The 16106-nt window shown below is 41.6% G+C and overlaps 1 protein-coding gene across 1 annotated transcript in view; it reads left to right on the top strand.

The window, feature by feature from the left end:
• The first annotated feature begins 6123 nt into the window (after window positions 1-6123).
• Window positions 6124-16106, top strand: part of LOC131225846 (serine carboxypeptidase II-3-like) — a 34781-nt gene continuing 24798 nt past the window's right edge. Inside the window, exons 1-3 of the mRNA XM_058221442.1 lie at window positions 6124-6826; window positions 7690-7797; window positions 7889-8163. Of these exons, the coding sequence (XP_058077425.1) occupies window positions 6355-6826; window positions 7690-7797; window positions 7889-8163 (855 nt within the window). The 5' untranslated portion in view covers window positions 6124-6354. The remainder of the gene's footprint in view (window positions 6827-7689; window positions 7798-7888; window positions 8164-16106) is intronic.

The following is a 16106-nucleotide window of genomic DNA, read 5'->3' as shown; positions in this document are numbered from 1 at the left end:
AAAAGAATGAAATTTAAGCCTATATAAGCACCCACCATTCGATCTTCTTAGTCCGATAGAAAGCTGAGCTCCTTGTATCTCACTTTGATGGAGGATGATGAGAAATGAACAGTTAAGATGAAGGATTTTGGGGTAGGAAGTGGGCCACACACATCTCACTTTCTCTCTTGGAAAACCATGAACGTCCACCACTTTGCTTGGGATTTTTGTTGCTTGGAAAAGTGTGAAGAGAAAGAGAGAGAGGGGGGTGGTTGTAAGAGAGGTGATGGGTGATGGAGTGATGGTTGTGAGGTGATGGTGTACTTGACATGTATGGGTGTGTAAGAGAGAGGGTGAGAAAGAGTTGACTTTGGGGTTGCTCTTAGGGATGGGACATGTACTTGACATGTGAGGTAATTGATTGGATTGATTTGACAAATTGTAAAGATTCTCTTTGGATTGTAAATGCGTGGCATTTTCCTCGAACTGAACGCGGGCCCACATCTTCTGACTTGGGTATTGAATCGGTGCACGAGTCGTGGCGTTGGAACGCAGCGACGGTGCGGTCGCTAAGGTACAAGTCTCGAGTCAAGCCGACTCTGATATATGGGGACACAACTTGGGATCATGCGCAACTGCTGTCTATGCGTCGCAGGTCGCCGAAATTCGACTGGGAGGACTGCGGAAACCTACAGAACAGTATAGGCTTGGATACGGGTCTTACAAATCTACTATGAAAATATTGGCGATCCACAGTGAATATCAACGATTCACAGTAAATATCAATTATCCACCATGCAACATTTATCAATTACAATATACTTCAACCTCAGCATTCTTTCATTCTAAAAATTGAACCATTACAAAAGTTATCAACTCCAACATTCATCACATTCATCCATTACAAAATTCATGCATTACAACATTTTTCTATTACAAAATTTATCCATTACAACATCCTTCCATTATAAAAAGACATCAATTACAATATTCTTTTACACCCAATTCATTTTTACAAACTCCATCATTCATACCAAAAATAAAAAATAAAAATAAAAATAAAAATAAAAATAAAAATAAAAACTATCATGGGAAGAAGGAAGAAGGGAGTCAAAAAACATCATCCTCCCTACCGCAGCTTTAAAAAAATAAAAATAAATAAAAAATAAAAAAATAAAAAAAGGGGGGGCGGGGGGCTAAATGGTTCTTGTGTGGAAGGGCTCCACGTTTTGAATCCATCCACTTCTTATGTGGAGCCCACTAGATTGTCTAGAAATAAATCCATCTCGTTCACATGTAAAGGGTTTTAATTTCACGTAATCGGCCCAAGTTTAAAAGAAAAAATCATCACAGATTGACCATATAAGAAAAATTAGTTTAAAATTAATACACATTATTAGTGTAGTTATGGGCCACTGATACCTTCAAATATAAAACTAAAAGAACATTTCAGTTGGTTCACGGCTATTTGATTAAAATGAATAGATTATATCAATCAAGGGATGGGCCAAATTTTAATTTTGGACGAGGTCAATGCATATTTTTAAAAAGACTTTCCATTTTTTGAGATGAGAGCCCAACGTAGACAGCGGGCCATTAATTCAAAGCACAAGGCCACGTGGACCAAGGGCATGTTAGTCTTGAGCTCCAGCTTTGGCTACGAGGGGCCACTATAATGTATGGGGTCACTGTCAATCCATTTGGACATATCATTTTAAGTGATAAAACTAAAAATTAAACAAATTCAAAACTCAACTAAAACACAAAGTGGTATTGAACGTGAACTGTTGAAATTTTCTCGAGGGTCACGTAAACATTTTTACAAAGCTAATATCTGTATTTTCCTTTAATCCATATCTATATGACCTTATTAACAAGCTGGATGGGAAATAAACATCTGAGTGGGCCTTAGGAAGGTTTCAACGGTGGCCGTTGCTAGCACCGCCGCTTCCTATGGTGTGGTTGGATCTGCCTAATTTTTTGAATTATAATCTAAAACAATATGTTAAAAAGGATAAATGGTGTGGATAAAAGCCATACATCATGGTGGCCCCATCAGAGCCCCGAGCTCGGGTCAGGGAGGGATAGTAGTCAAACCGCGTCCTCGCTCTCCATGGAGACTTATTACTAACATGTCCCTGTCAAAATATCCCATCGATTAATTGCGACTTTAGAAGTGAATTTTTCTATACTTTCTGCTCACACGTACGAACGTCACACACACGTATTAGATAGTCAGTAACCATCTGAGCCCCACCATGTGGACAGCCAGTCTCTCATCCAAGGTTTATACATACAGGAGGCGGTTTGGCTAGTGTCGCTGTCATTAACCCGGTGGCTAGTGGTCGGTGCTCTGTGGGCCCCACCATCAAGTATGTGTTTTATCCATGCCGTCCATCCATTTTTATAGATCATTTTAAGGTTGGATCCCAAAAATGAGATGTATAAAATCTCATTTGGACCACACCACAGGAAAACAGTTGTGATTGGATGTCCACCATTAAAATCCCCCTAATGCCCACTGTACTGTTTATTTCACATCCAATCTGTTGATTAGGTCATATAGACCTAGATGAAGGAAAAACATAAAGATCAACTTGATCCAAAACTTTTATGGCCTCCAAGAAGTTTTTAATAGTGGACGTTAAATTAAAACTGTTTCCTTTAACGTGGTCCACTTGAGATCGGGATATACCTTATTTTTTCGGCACATACCATAAAATGATCTTAAAAAATAGATGGACGGCATGGATGAAACACATACATCATGGTGGGAGCCACATAGCACAGCGAACTAGCCATTCGCTAGTGGCAGGGTCCCTAGCCAATCCGCTCTCATACATGTACAGCCTGTGGCTGTTGGTCCTGTTTTTTCTCACTCTTCATTTTCCAGTAAAGGTAGTTTGGCAGCTTCAATTTGGGTGTATTTAGGTGCATTCAGATGCCAAAAGTAACTGTATCTGAGTGCGTTTTGATTTCAATAGTCTTTCAACTTTGGTATAATTGCAATGTAATCAAGCAACGGTGGACAGGCGTTATTAGACTAACAATCCATTGTACATGTAATATTATTCAAAATAATTCAATTAGAATAATTTGAGCCGTTCAAACATTAATCATATAAAATCAATGGTTAAAAAATGTTGGGATGTAACTTATTGATGATCATTAGCTTGTGGCTATGCAGGCCTTGAATTTTGTCATTTACAAGCTACCATTGTCACAAATTGAGTAGGATTGACTTTTGAAAAATGGTATCTATGAACCCGAGAACACCACGTCAACACTTAGCCGCCTACCTTTCCCAGAAACTTCCTGCGGGGGAAAGCTAGCTGGGCCCTACCATGATGTTTGTGGGAATCCACTTGTTTTATCAGTTTCTCCGTATCATTTTAAAACATGCCCCAAAAAAAAATAAAAAATGAGACAGATCTAAACTCAAGTGGACAGCATGATAGGAAACGGTGAGAAGTGAATGGCTACAGTTGAAACATCCATGGGACCCACAAAAGTTCTGGATTAGGTTAATATGTTTGTGTTTGCAATTCATCCCATTAGGAATGACCTTAACAATGGTATGAATGGCATATAAATATCACAGTGGAACCCAGGGAGTTTTCAACTTCGTGCAACCTAATTGCGTTTCAGATCTGCGTTAGTTTTTGGTCCATATCCAAACATGATCTGGAAAAACATATGGATGAGATGGATTTTTCAAAAAACATCACGCGTGCCCCACCCAACAAGCAATCTATGTCCATATACCATGGCTCTTGGTAGAGTTGTACACAGGTGGAGTTAGCTAAGAGCTCGCTGGGCTCAACTCGGAAAAGCTCGACTCACCTCGTCTCAAAATTGAATTCAGCCGAGTCGAGCTTATTTTTTAGAACTAAAAAAAATTTTGAGTCAAGTTCGAGATTGCCTCGATTTGGATCGAACCTCAACTTGAATTGGCTCGGTAACTTAATTTTTTTGATACTGATGAAATGACTCAACAAAGTGTTGTTTCGGGTGGATACATTCTCCGTGAGATTGGTGGGTGGTGAGGAATGAATGTATACAAAACAAATCACTATGTTTTAGGTTTATACATTCTCATCATATCTTGATTTTGATGATGCTCGCTGAGTGTCTAATGAAATACCCGTAAGAAGTTGTTATTGTTTTGCATTATGTGAGAAATTGAAAATGCACTATGGGTATTTGAGGAAATGTTGTAAAAGCTTGAACTCGGCTCAAATTGGCTTGAGCTGCTGCTGAGCTGAGCTGGATAGTTAGGCTCAAGGGCTAAATCCAGTCGAGTTCGAGTTGGGGTTAGCCACTGGGCGAGCCGAGCCAAGGTGTGAAAAGCCCGATTCAGTACACTTTGCTTGCAAAGTAAACTTTGTGAGGTTCACCATGATTTATGTATTTTATCCACTCCGTCCATCCATTTTACCAGATAATTTTAGGGCTTGAGATAAAATGAAGCATATCAAAAGCTGAAATGGATCAAAGGAAACAATATGAATTAAAAGTCTACCGTTGAAATAATCTTAGGGCCAAAGAAGTTTTGGATCAAGCTTATATTTGTTTTTCCCTTCATCCATGACATGTATGATATTAAGAACAGGTTCGATGACAAATAAACATCACTGTGAGGCCTAGCATGGTTTCAACGGTGGAAATCATTATTCCTACTGTTTCTTGTGGTATGATCCACTTGAGTGTTGGATATGCTTCAATTTTGAACACAACCCCTTAAATGAGATGAAAAAATGGATGGACGGCGTGGATGAACCACGTACATTCACTGAGGGCCGAACTGATTTTTTCAGTTCGATAAGAGCGTACGGAGTAACTCAGTACGCAATCCGATTTCAGGTTTGCCCCAATACATCCGGATGCACTGCAATAACGTACATCCGGACTCACTGTCCAATGATCCAAACCGTTTATATGACAATTTTATTATAATAGGTTGGTATGTACCGGAAGAAACCACTGCCGAGAATTAGGAAATGGCGGGAGTGTAGTGTAGCCGTTGAAACTGACGTAACGTGCGGTGATCCAAAACGGTAGTCCTGACGGCACACGAGGATGAGGCGTAAAAGGGATGAGACTTTCGTGTGACCGTCCGTGGGGCCCACCGGGTTGTCCGTGTCACATCCATTCCATCCACTAGTTTTGCCAGCTCATGTAGGCAGATCCAGAACTCAAGTGGACCCCACCGTACGGAACAGTTGGATGGACACCGTGGCGTTTGAATGCATCCAAAGCGCTCATATGGTTATTCCCATCCGCAATAATTGAAAACACAACAAAACTTCTCTAGCCCCACAACGATTTGACGGTTGGGGTTCAATCCCGGTGTTTGCCCACTTCGACTTTTTTATCTGCTTCAATTTTGGGTCATGAGCTGGTGAAACTAATGGACGGATTGGATGTGACATGAATATTTCGGTGGGCCCGACAGAGATTCCGTGCGTATAGGGGACGCGGATTGCCCACTCATGTTGTCAATAGCCAGTAGCTACTGGACAGTTATCTGTGGGCCCCACCATTATGTATTTGTTTTATCCATTCTGTTCATTCTTCTTTCCAAATTATTTTAAGGATGTGAGCCCAATCAAAGTCTTATGTGTACCACATCATACGGAACCGTGGCGATTGAACGCCCTTCATTAAAACCCTCTTGAGGGACACAAAAGATTTGGTTGAATTAAGCTGATATTTGTATTTTCCCTTTGTCCATGTCTGTGCGACCTAATCAACGGGTTGGATGGAAAATAAACATTACAGTGGGCTATAAGAATTTTTAATGGTGGCCGTTCAATTACCATTATTTTCTTGTGGTGTGGTCCACTTGAAATTTGGATATGTCTTATTCTTGGGTTCATGCAGTAAGATGATCTGGAAAAGCAGATGGACGGCGTATATAAAACACATACATCATGGTAGGGCCCACACTACAGACAGGGACTCCGGTTGGGTGGGTTGACTGGCAAGTCGCGTCCCGTTGGGAGTCTTCTTCACGATTCGAGTCTTCTGCACGATTCGAAGGCCCAAAACTCCACCCCAATGTCCCTCAAAAACAATGGTTAAAGAGACGGTCCATGTTCAAAGAAAAAGAGTAAAAATATCAAATGGTGGAAACGTTCCAATCTGATCATTTCCTTTTTGGGTATACCAATCCACGGCCAGGCCCATCCAATGAACGGTTTGGATCATTGAAAAAAATGACCCCCAGATTCAACCGCTTGGATCATAATGTTGTAGCAAACCACAGCAGCAAAATCCGGAATCAACGGTACCAATTGCATTGAATTTGGAAGCATGCAAACAAATCCCTTACGTACCCAGAGCCGTTCCCTCAATTGAAAGAGCATTTGAATCATGTTTCCTTTGTGTATGTATATAAATACACACACAGTCTCTGTTTCTCTTCCATCCATCCACCATCAGCTGAGATTTTTGGGTGGAAGGAATAAAAGAAAAATGGTGAAGAAGCCCAGTTCCCTTTTATTCTTCTTCATCTTCTCTCTCTTACTATGCATTTCTCCATTGACAATTGATGCCAGACAAAGCGACGCTCTCGACAAGCTCTTGAAGAACCGTGGGCCAGCCGACGACCGCCCTTTTGAGGCCGAAGTCGTCGAATCAGATCATCTTATTATTCCCCAGCAAGGATCAAAGGAGAAAGACAAGATCATCAAGCTACCAGGCCAGCCAGAGAATATAGATTTTGCGCATTATGGTGGTTATGTGACCGTTGATGAGAAAGCTGGAAGAGCACTCTTTTACTACTTTGCTGAGGCTGTGGAGTTTCATCAGGCCTCCAAACCTCTCCTCTTGTGGCTCAATGGAGGTAATTAATCTAGATTATCGTCTTGCTAATGATAAACAGTTGTAGGTGTTCCATCCTCGTCAATTATTTGATTAGGATCGACGTCGAATCGAAATAAGAATTCGGTTTGGGCCACGTTTGGATGCGCAAGTGCATTCAATTGCAAAATCCTAGTATTCCTAATTAGGAACTAGCCTTTGAATTTGCAGCCAATTCAGATAATGAAATCTCAATGTGAATAAAAAGAAACGGTTTTGAGATTCAATTTGATAGTGCATCCAAACAATATTAATCATGATTATAGTTTTTCTTTTCTAATTAGGCACTGATTGTTCCTCTTGGGCATTGAGCAATGTAAGAAATCCGATTGATAGTTCTTCAATTTCTTCATATGAATGTTATTAAGAATAATTTCACTTGATTTCTATATCAAGTGAAATATCTATTTCTTATCTCCTTCTCCTTGTAAAATTTCCTGGTCATCTCTCCTTTCAAATCTTCTTCTTGTCTCTCTCCTTTCAAGTCCCTAACAATCTTCTACCAATCTTCTATACCAAGATATGAAATGTATCCAATTATTCTATGCCTTGTTGCATCTAAAAGCACTTTAAAGAAAACATTACTATAGTGAAAATCTAGTAGTTGAACTACTCATATATTAAAAATATAAAATAGCCTTCAAAACCAACCTACTAATCAGTCCTTGTAAGTGAGTGACTCGTCTTGAGTCATACCGTGTCATGTTTAGTTGGCTGAGAAACCAACTATTAATAAAGAAAATACAATCTAGTAGTACAAATTATTTTAATTCAGTTGGATAGCCCATCCAAACGCACCCTTAGCTAAATTAATTGCAATAAAGGATTATGTTTATGTCTTCTTAGGGCCTGGTTGTTCTTCACTTGGGTTTGGAGCAATGGAAGAATTAGGACCTTTTCGAGTAATGAGCGACGGTAAAACACTCTATCGGAACAAATACGCATGGAACAAAGGTTGGGATTATTCTTATTTTTAATTTTCATTTTTCTTCTCTTGATTTTGGGCTTTTGTCTAATGTGTTGGATTGGAATGGTGTTGTTACAGTGGCGAATGTGTTGTTCTTGGAGTCGCCAGCTGGGGTGGGGTTTTCCTACTCGAACACGACATCGGATTATGGTATGAGTGGTGACAGACGAACAGCAAAGGATGCTTATGTGTTCTTGGTGAACTGGTTGGAGAGATTTCCAGAGTATAAGAACAGAGACTTTTATATAGCAGGGGAGAGCTACGCTGGACATTACGTTCCACAGCTTGCACATTCCATCATCAAACACAACGAGTTCGCAAACACGACCATCATCAATCTCAAAGGAATCACTGTATGAACTCTCTCTCTCTCTCTCTCTCTCTCTCTCTCTCTCTCTCTCTCTCTCTCTCTCTCTCTCTCTCTCTCTCTCTCTCTCTCTGATGAATGGGTTAGACGGCATACACACAATACGGTGGGCCCCACAGAAAGTGAGGAGGGTTTTATTGGTTGGGTGTCCTATTCCAACTGTTCCTGCTCGTGGTGTGGCCCCACCTGGAAGTTTCCATTCGGGCTCATCTATTGGACGGGTTGTATCTGATGCACAGTTCCCGTGGGCTCCCACAACAGCCCACCAGATCTCTCCTGATGAATGGCCCTGATCTTTCACATGTGTTAAATTAGTAAGCGTGTCGTGAATTGCGTCCCTATAGTATTTTTGTTCAACGTTATGCATGGTACTTTCTCTGTGCAATCATAGACTCTGGAGCTATTCCCGAGAGAAGTTTGAAGATCCCCAAATCAGTACACACGTGTGATATATCTGAGGTCATGAATGATGCGGCAATGGATTGGCTACTGACCCTGCCAGTAGCCAATGGCTAGTGGTCGGTGCTCTGTGGGCCCCACCATGATGTACGTATTTCATCCATTCCGTCCACCCATTCTTACCGATCATTTCATAATACGATCCCAAAAATGAGGTTGATCCAAATCTCAAGTGGAGCGCACAGTGTTGATTGAACGTTCACCATTAAAAACTTTTTGGAGGCCACGAAAGTTTTGAATCAAGCTGAGTGGACATTTAATGAGTGGATGGGCCTGATTTATGGGACCCACACCTGGACGTTGAACGTTGAACGTTGAACGTTGAACTAATTAGACAATGATTTTTATTTTTTATTTTTCCATTCCCACCATTGTATACTAGTTGCACACTTGACTGATGATTGGATGGGCCTCACGCGTATATGTTGAATGTTGAACGTTGGTTTTGTCTCCAGTAATAATATGGTAGTGAAACACGTGATTAGTGGACCATCCTGATTTTCAGCTGTACATCAATAGTACATCTGACGATGATGGGACACGGATTACCCAGGAATTTCCTGGGACAGAAAGGTAGGTGGGGCGCACCGTCATGTTCGTGGGAAATTCACCACATTCATTTTTCCATATCTTGCCAGGACATGGGCTGAAAAATGAGGTAGATCCAAAACTTAAATGGCGCCAGGACAGGAAACAGTGAGGATTAAACGTCCACCGTTGAGAAATTATTGTGCCATTGAAGTTTTGGATCAGGCTGACATTTGTCTTTTTCAGGTCATTTCTAATCATCCCAGTAAGAACGACCCCACGAACCGTGTTGATGGCATATAAGCATAACCCTGGACCTTAGGAGGTTTCATCCATCAGTCCTTCCCTAACCACTTTTTCATGCTGTGGGGCCGGCGTGAATTTTAGATCTCCCCGATTTTTTAGCCCCTGTCCCCACATCATTTAACAAAACAAATGAATAAAGTAAATTTGTCACAAGAATCATGGTGGGCCCACATATGCTTATACTGTGGTCTTTAGAAACTGATAGGCAAAGTGTATTTGTGATATAGTTATAGCCCGAATAAGCATACACGAAGCTTAGGAGCTCGTGCCCGATTGTGAATTTGTGATATAGTTATAGCCCGAATAAGCATACACGAAGCTTAGGAGCTCGTGCCCGGTTGTACCGTCGACCAACTAGTTGACCTGGGAAGGAGAAAACTATCCTTCGAACAGGCTTTGTTCATGTCGGTGTAATCAACACAGACCCGCCACTTCCCCTTCGACTGTTTCACCAAGACGACATTAGCGACCCAGTCAAGATAGTAGATCTCTTCAATAAAACCTGCTTCGAGGAGTTTCTGACTTCTTCACCGATGATGGTATATCATTCTAGTTCGAAAGCACGTCGCTTTTTCCTTACTAGTCGGTGGTCAAGATCAACGTTCAACTTGTAGACCATTACTTCCGGGCTAATGCCGGGCATGTCTTAGTGGGACCAAGCGAAAACGTCGACATTGCATTGGAGGAGGTCCACGACTTCATCCCATAGATCCGGGGCTAGTGATGAGCCGACCTATACAGTACGGGTCAAGTTGGATTTACTGAGGGGGATGGTTACAAAACTTTGTTCAGGTCGGTGTAATCAACACAGACCCTCTCTCGACTGACTCTTTCCGGGGATCAAGGGAGGTGATGGCGATCGTGTGATGCTACGTCCTTAATGCTATGGAATAGCACTGACGAGCTTCCTGCTGATCTCCTCTGACCTACCCGACACTGTGCTCGGTCAGAAACTTCATTACGAGGTAGTAAGTCGATACTACCGTTCGTAAGGCATTGAGGGACGATCGTCCAAGGATGACATTGTAAACGGAAGGGCAATCGACCACAAGAAAGTCGATCATCGTCATTGTCTGGTTTTGTCCTTCTCCCGCTGTGACTGGAAGCTGTATGGATCTCTCGGAGATGATTTTGTCCCTTATGAATCCGAGCAGTAGAGTTTTGAGAGGTTGGAGTCGGGACCTTCCAACTCTCATTTTATCGAAGGCGTCGGTGAAGAGGATGTCGGTCGAGATGTCGGTGTCCACCAAAATTCGAAACACTTTATGGTTGGCTATGCTTATGGTCTCCACTAATGCATCGTCATAAGGGCAGTGGACACCTTCAGCATCCTCCTCGGTGAAGGTTAGTTCACAGGAGGCCACTTTCTGATCCTTTGGAGGTCTGTAGGTGAGGTAAACCTGATGTTCCAAGCTGTTGTGGCTGATGCTCTGGGAATTAGCTCTACGTGGTCGGTTCGAGCCTCCTCCTCCCGCGAGCTTGCCGAAGATAGCCTCATTGTTGTTTCCATTGTTGGGTTGCTCGTTCTTCCGATCTGACCGTTCTTACCTCCTACTGACATACTCCTGCAAATGTCCGTTGTGGATGAGGATCTCGATCTCTTCTTTAAGGTCGAAGCAATCGCTGGTGGAATAGTCGTGGTCATGGTGGAAGTAGTAGTACTTCCGTTTATCCCACTTGTCGGAATCGGTCTTCATCCGATTCAGTCATTTCAGGAGTCGCTTGTCCCAAACTTTCATGAGAACCTGCTCAGGTGTAGCATTGAAGTGAGTGTAGGAGCGGAATCGGCTCTCAGGTCGTTTGCTCAGATGTTGACCCCGGTCGGATCATCGTCTCTCCTATGCTTGTTGCCGTGAGCGGATGCCTACTCATCCTTCGGTCGTTTCTCCATGGTCGAACTTCCTCCATTCCTGGTGGCTTTTCAAGAGCTAAAAAGTTCTTCGGCATAGGAGTACTTCTAAGCTCTCGGCCAATGTCGTCGGGGGATTCTTGCCGAGTGAGCAGAGGAATCTCCCCTCCTTCAGGTCGACCATCATAGCGGCTAGAGCAATCTAATCTGAATAGCCCTCCACTTGCATTGCCTCTAGGTTGAAGCGTTTGATGTGGTCCTTCAACAACTCGTTCTCCTTTTGAGTGATAGTGAGGAGGTGAGTCATTAGTTTTAACTTTTCTTTTCCTCTGATGAAGTTAGAAATGAAGGCTTTGTTGAGCTGAGTAAATGAACTGATGAACTTTGGCTTCAGCTATCGGAACCATTTTCGATTTGCTCTTGACAGAGTTAAGGAGAATGCTAGGCACATTACTGCAGTCGAAGCACCATGGAGCTCTATCCACGCCCTGAAAGATTCTAGATGCTCGGCCAGGTCGGTGGACCCAGAATAGGCAGCAATTTGTACCATCCTAAATCTAGGCAGGAGCTGAGCTTGTATGATATCGTTGGTGAACGGTGGCTCAGTTTCGTCCAGTATAGCTTCTATCAAGGTTAGAGTGTGTGCACGATATGCTTGTCGTATGTCGCCGATCTAACCTCGTAGCTCGTTAAGTTCGGCCTCCTAAAGATCCTCATTCTCGACCACTATTTTAAGAGTGACCTCTATCTTGGGAGCCTTGTCGCGCCTCTATTTCTCTAACTCATGATGTAGATCAGAGGCAGCCAGCGCGACAATGCCTGAAGCATGGGAGGGTGCACATTTCGGTGCTTTGCAGGCCTGCTTGTTCCTCTAGGAGCCGACGGGCCCTTGAGATGGTGCAAAAACTTCATTGGCTGCCCGACCACTAGCTTCCTTATCCCCCTGGTTGGGAGGAGGATTATATCGTCTATCATTTGTTTTATCTAATCGATGTTGTTTGTCAATGCTTCAACTTTATACTTGATTGCTTACCTCCAAGTGCAGAGGTTCGTAAGTAGTATGTTGTGAATACAAGGTCAATCCCACAGGGAGATGAATTGCGATAAGGAGAAAATCAAATGCAAAACAAACTAAGTAATTAAAAAAATGAACTGATGATTTGATTTTAGGAGTTTTGAATGGATGTAATTCAATTGAATTAAAACAACACCCAAGCTTCAAAGTTCCACATATAGGTTAATGTTCCAAAATCATGATGACTTAGATAACACAGCTAGGATCTGAGCACTATGGTTAGCCTAATTGAAAAATAAAACAGTTTAAATATTTTAATAAATGATATAAAAGATTAGAAAATCATGGATTTGCATCATTGATATATATTCTCAAGTACCAGTGATTTTAAGAATTTAATATCAATGAGATAATGAATATCAAAGAAATATAGCATGTTGAGAACCTCTCCTATCTAAGAAATGTAATTGATCCAGGGTAAGCCTATCCATCAATGTGGATATCATATGATGGAAACATATAAATCTCACATGAGGATAAAAAAGCTAAACCTAAATAATGGATAACATGCATACATCATTCTTCTCATCATTAAAATAATCAATCATCATAACTATGAAAACATTAAACTAATGTGCTTCCCTTCTAGCTTGGGCTAGAGGAAACTAGAAAAAAAAATAACTAGAAAAAAGAAAGCAACGAAAAAGAATAAATATCTACAAGCTTCTAAAGAAAGAAAAAATAAAACTATGAAACTTTTCAAAAACCCTAGATAAAACTCTCTAAAAACTCTAGATCTTACTTTGGGATGCTTTGAATGATGCTTAGGAATGCCTTGGGAAGCCCTATTTATGAGTGGGGAACTCTAACTTTCGCACCAAGTTGGAAAACTCTAGAAATTGCCTCAAATTTACGCAGTTTGCTAAAATAGACTTCTCGCTGCTCAGTTTTCCAAAATAGATTTCAGAGTTTTAGAATATGCTTTTTCAGGATAATTTCAGGATTCTTCACTTCAAATGTTTGATTCTCTTCATTCCTCACTTGGTTTTCTTGAATCTTTGGGATATGAATTCTTCAATCTTGGTCTCCTAAGATCCATTCCTTACCTTGGTGATTCTTGAGCATCAAATTCATGCTTTTAGCATCCTTTTCAATCCAAGCTCTTAAATTTACATTGCAACATAAACGTGAGTAAAATAGAACATTAAGCTGATTCATGTTCATAAAACAAAGATATAAATGGAGAAAATTATGTAATATTTGAGTCTCAACAATACTCTGAGGAGACAAGCTAACACCCCCCCCCCCCCCTCGGGTTCTGGCACCGCTGCACTGGACCTGCGAGGGCAGAATCAGCCTAAAGTTGGGAGGTTGAGTCCCTATAGTCCACGGACTATTCTGCTAGCGTAAGACTAGATGTAGCAACGACCTTCTGGGCTTTCTATCTCCCTTTCACCATTGTTGAATCACTGTAGATGATGAGAACGACTTCCAATGTCGTTCCCACAGACGACGCCAAAATGTTGATGCAGAAATTTGGTTAACTCTTCTTCGACCTTCAAATACCTGCACACAGAGAAGACAAATGAGACCATGGTTGCAGTAGGGAACCCTCTAATGCCTAATTCAGACAGGGAAACTGGGTCTAGTAAAGAGTATGGTTTTTTTGTGTGGAGTTGTGTCTATCTTTCACCATTAGAGATGCTCATATTTATAGTTAAAAGGGGATGGTGGCGTAGAGGGCAATCTCCCTATTTAGTAGGTGCGTGTTGTAGAGGGAATCATATCCTGAGCATATCGCAATGATCTTCTGAGATCTTTAGCTGAGATCTCAGACAGACCCGTGTTGTAGTTGTCTCCCGAGATCCTCGGCTGAGATCTCGGATAGATATCTTTAATAAGATCTGGACGGTCAGAACCAGTAGAAACATGTAGTAGGAGGTCGAGGTCAAGAGTTATAAGTGACTTACATAGACATTCCGAAAGGTAATTTGCCGACCTAGATTCTCTAGTGAGCCGTGGTCGAGTTTTCCCTTGGCATTGAGTAGATTACCGATCTGCTGACTTGCCCTCGGGAGTTGTGTCTAAGTATTAAGACAGAGCTCCTTTCCTTAGTAGAATGTAGACGGAATCAGGGATGACCATTCTCTTCATCTTACTGTACGGGGCAGGGTTTCCCCGAGTGTAGTGACTTGGGGTCTTACCTCATGCAGGGTCGTGCCTCGAGGGCCTTTGTTGAGAGATATTTTCAATCAGCAACTCGGAAATGGATGGGACCGTGGGAAGGGCTTAACATCTGTTGGAAGTAGAGATACTTTATCTTCTGATGGCCGAGCTCGAGGAGTAGGTCGTTTCCTTAGTAGTGTATTATTGTTTTTAGGCCGTTGAGGAGCTCATTAGTCGTGACCAGCACTAGCTGATCACATGATGAGTGCAGAGGTCCGAGCTGACCTCCTTTATTCAATCAATCTATTTTTACCCATAACAAGCATCACCCTGGACCTCAGGGAGGTTGTCACGCCCCAAACCTGGAAATCGGATTTACAGGAATCCCGATCACCGAATCCGGTGACGACAGCCTCTATAGTACCCCATTCTCAGCTCCCAGCGCCCATATGCCAAGTTCTGATCCTGGGATCCTACAAGGAAGATTTTTTAACGTACATTTATCTCGTAAGAAGCATAATCACAAGTTTACCCAAATCACAAAAGCAACATCATCATCACATATCTACTAATATAAACTTTGAATACAATGCTGAAAGGGAAATACATATGCTAAAGTAAAATCAAAGCTCTAGAAGACAGCTGCACGCTCCAAGCTCAACGTCGCTGCAACCAACGTCACCTGCATGCATCTATTGTGCATAAGCTTATAGAAAGCTTAAAGGGTGGTGAAAGTGTGTGCGCAAGATAAGTGTCAAGCACATAAATACAACGTCATAATCATACAATGTCGAAAATTGTTCACTCCCCAAGTATAGGGTTGTGATGTAGTAATAAACTCGGTAAGACCGAGGTCGAATCCACAGGGACTGATACCTGTACGTTATCTGAAATCAAGCAGAACTAGAACTAGACTAAGATGCGATCTAAATCAAATAAAACTTAGGGAATAATTTGTGGAATAATTATCTAAAACTTAAGTAATTCAAAGGAAGGGAACTAGGGATTCAGAGGATCCACTTGTAGAGATCAGGGAGATCGTATGCCAGGATCCCAAATTATGGAAATTTACTGAACTGCCATTGATATAGGTTTCAAGAGATGAAAGGTGTATGAATTAGAATGGATTCCATCATCTAACCATGCCCAGGAGACAAAGTAAACAACAAGATTAAACTAATTACCAACCATTCAACAATGTATGAAGATCAGGAAGGGTACTATCATCCTACCATGCCCAGGGGACTATGGTGAACAACAGGGTCTCCTGACGTCATGAGCATCAAAAAGAAGAAAGAAATACTCAAAATCATCGCAGATCCATTGTAATTTCAGTCACAACAAACCCTTAAAAATAACTGAAAGTACTCTTTTTAATTTGAACAAAAATCAATATCAGTCCATCTAAACAATAGGCACCAGCAAAGTTTCTCCCATCAGACCACAAGCTTCACCTCTTAGCCCTAGCTAAGAGGTTCAGCCACACATTGGCATGATGTGGATGAATCTCTTAAACAAATTAAAATGAAAGAAAATAAACATAGCACAGTACCAACTCAGCCACTTTTCTTCTTCCTTTTCTTCCTCACGTTCAAAACCCAAACCC

Source organism: Magnolia sinica, chromosome 14, assembly GCF_029962835.1.
Source record: "Magnolia sinica isolate HGM2019 chromosome 14, MsV1, whole genome shotgun sequence".
Lineage (NCBI taxonomy): Eukaryota > Viridiplantae > Streptophyta > Magnoliopsida > Magnoliales > Magnoliaceae > Magnolia > Magnolia sinica.
This window is presented reverse-complemented; position numbering and strand designations above follow the sequence as displayed.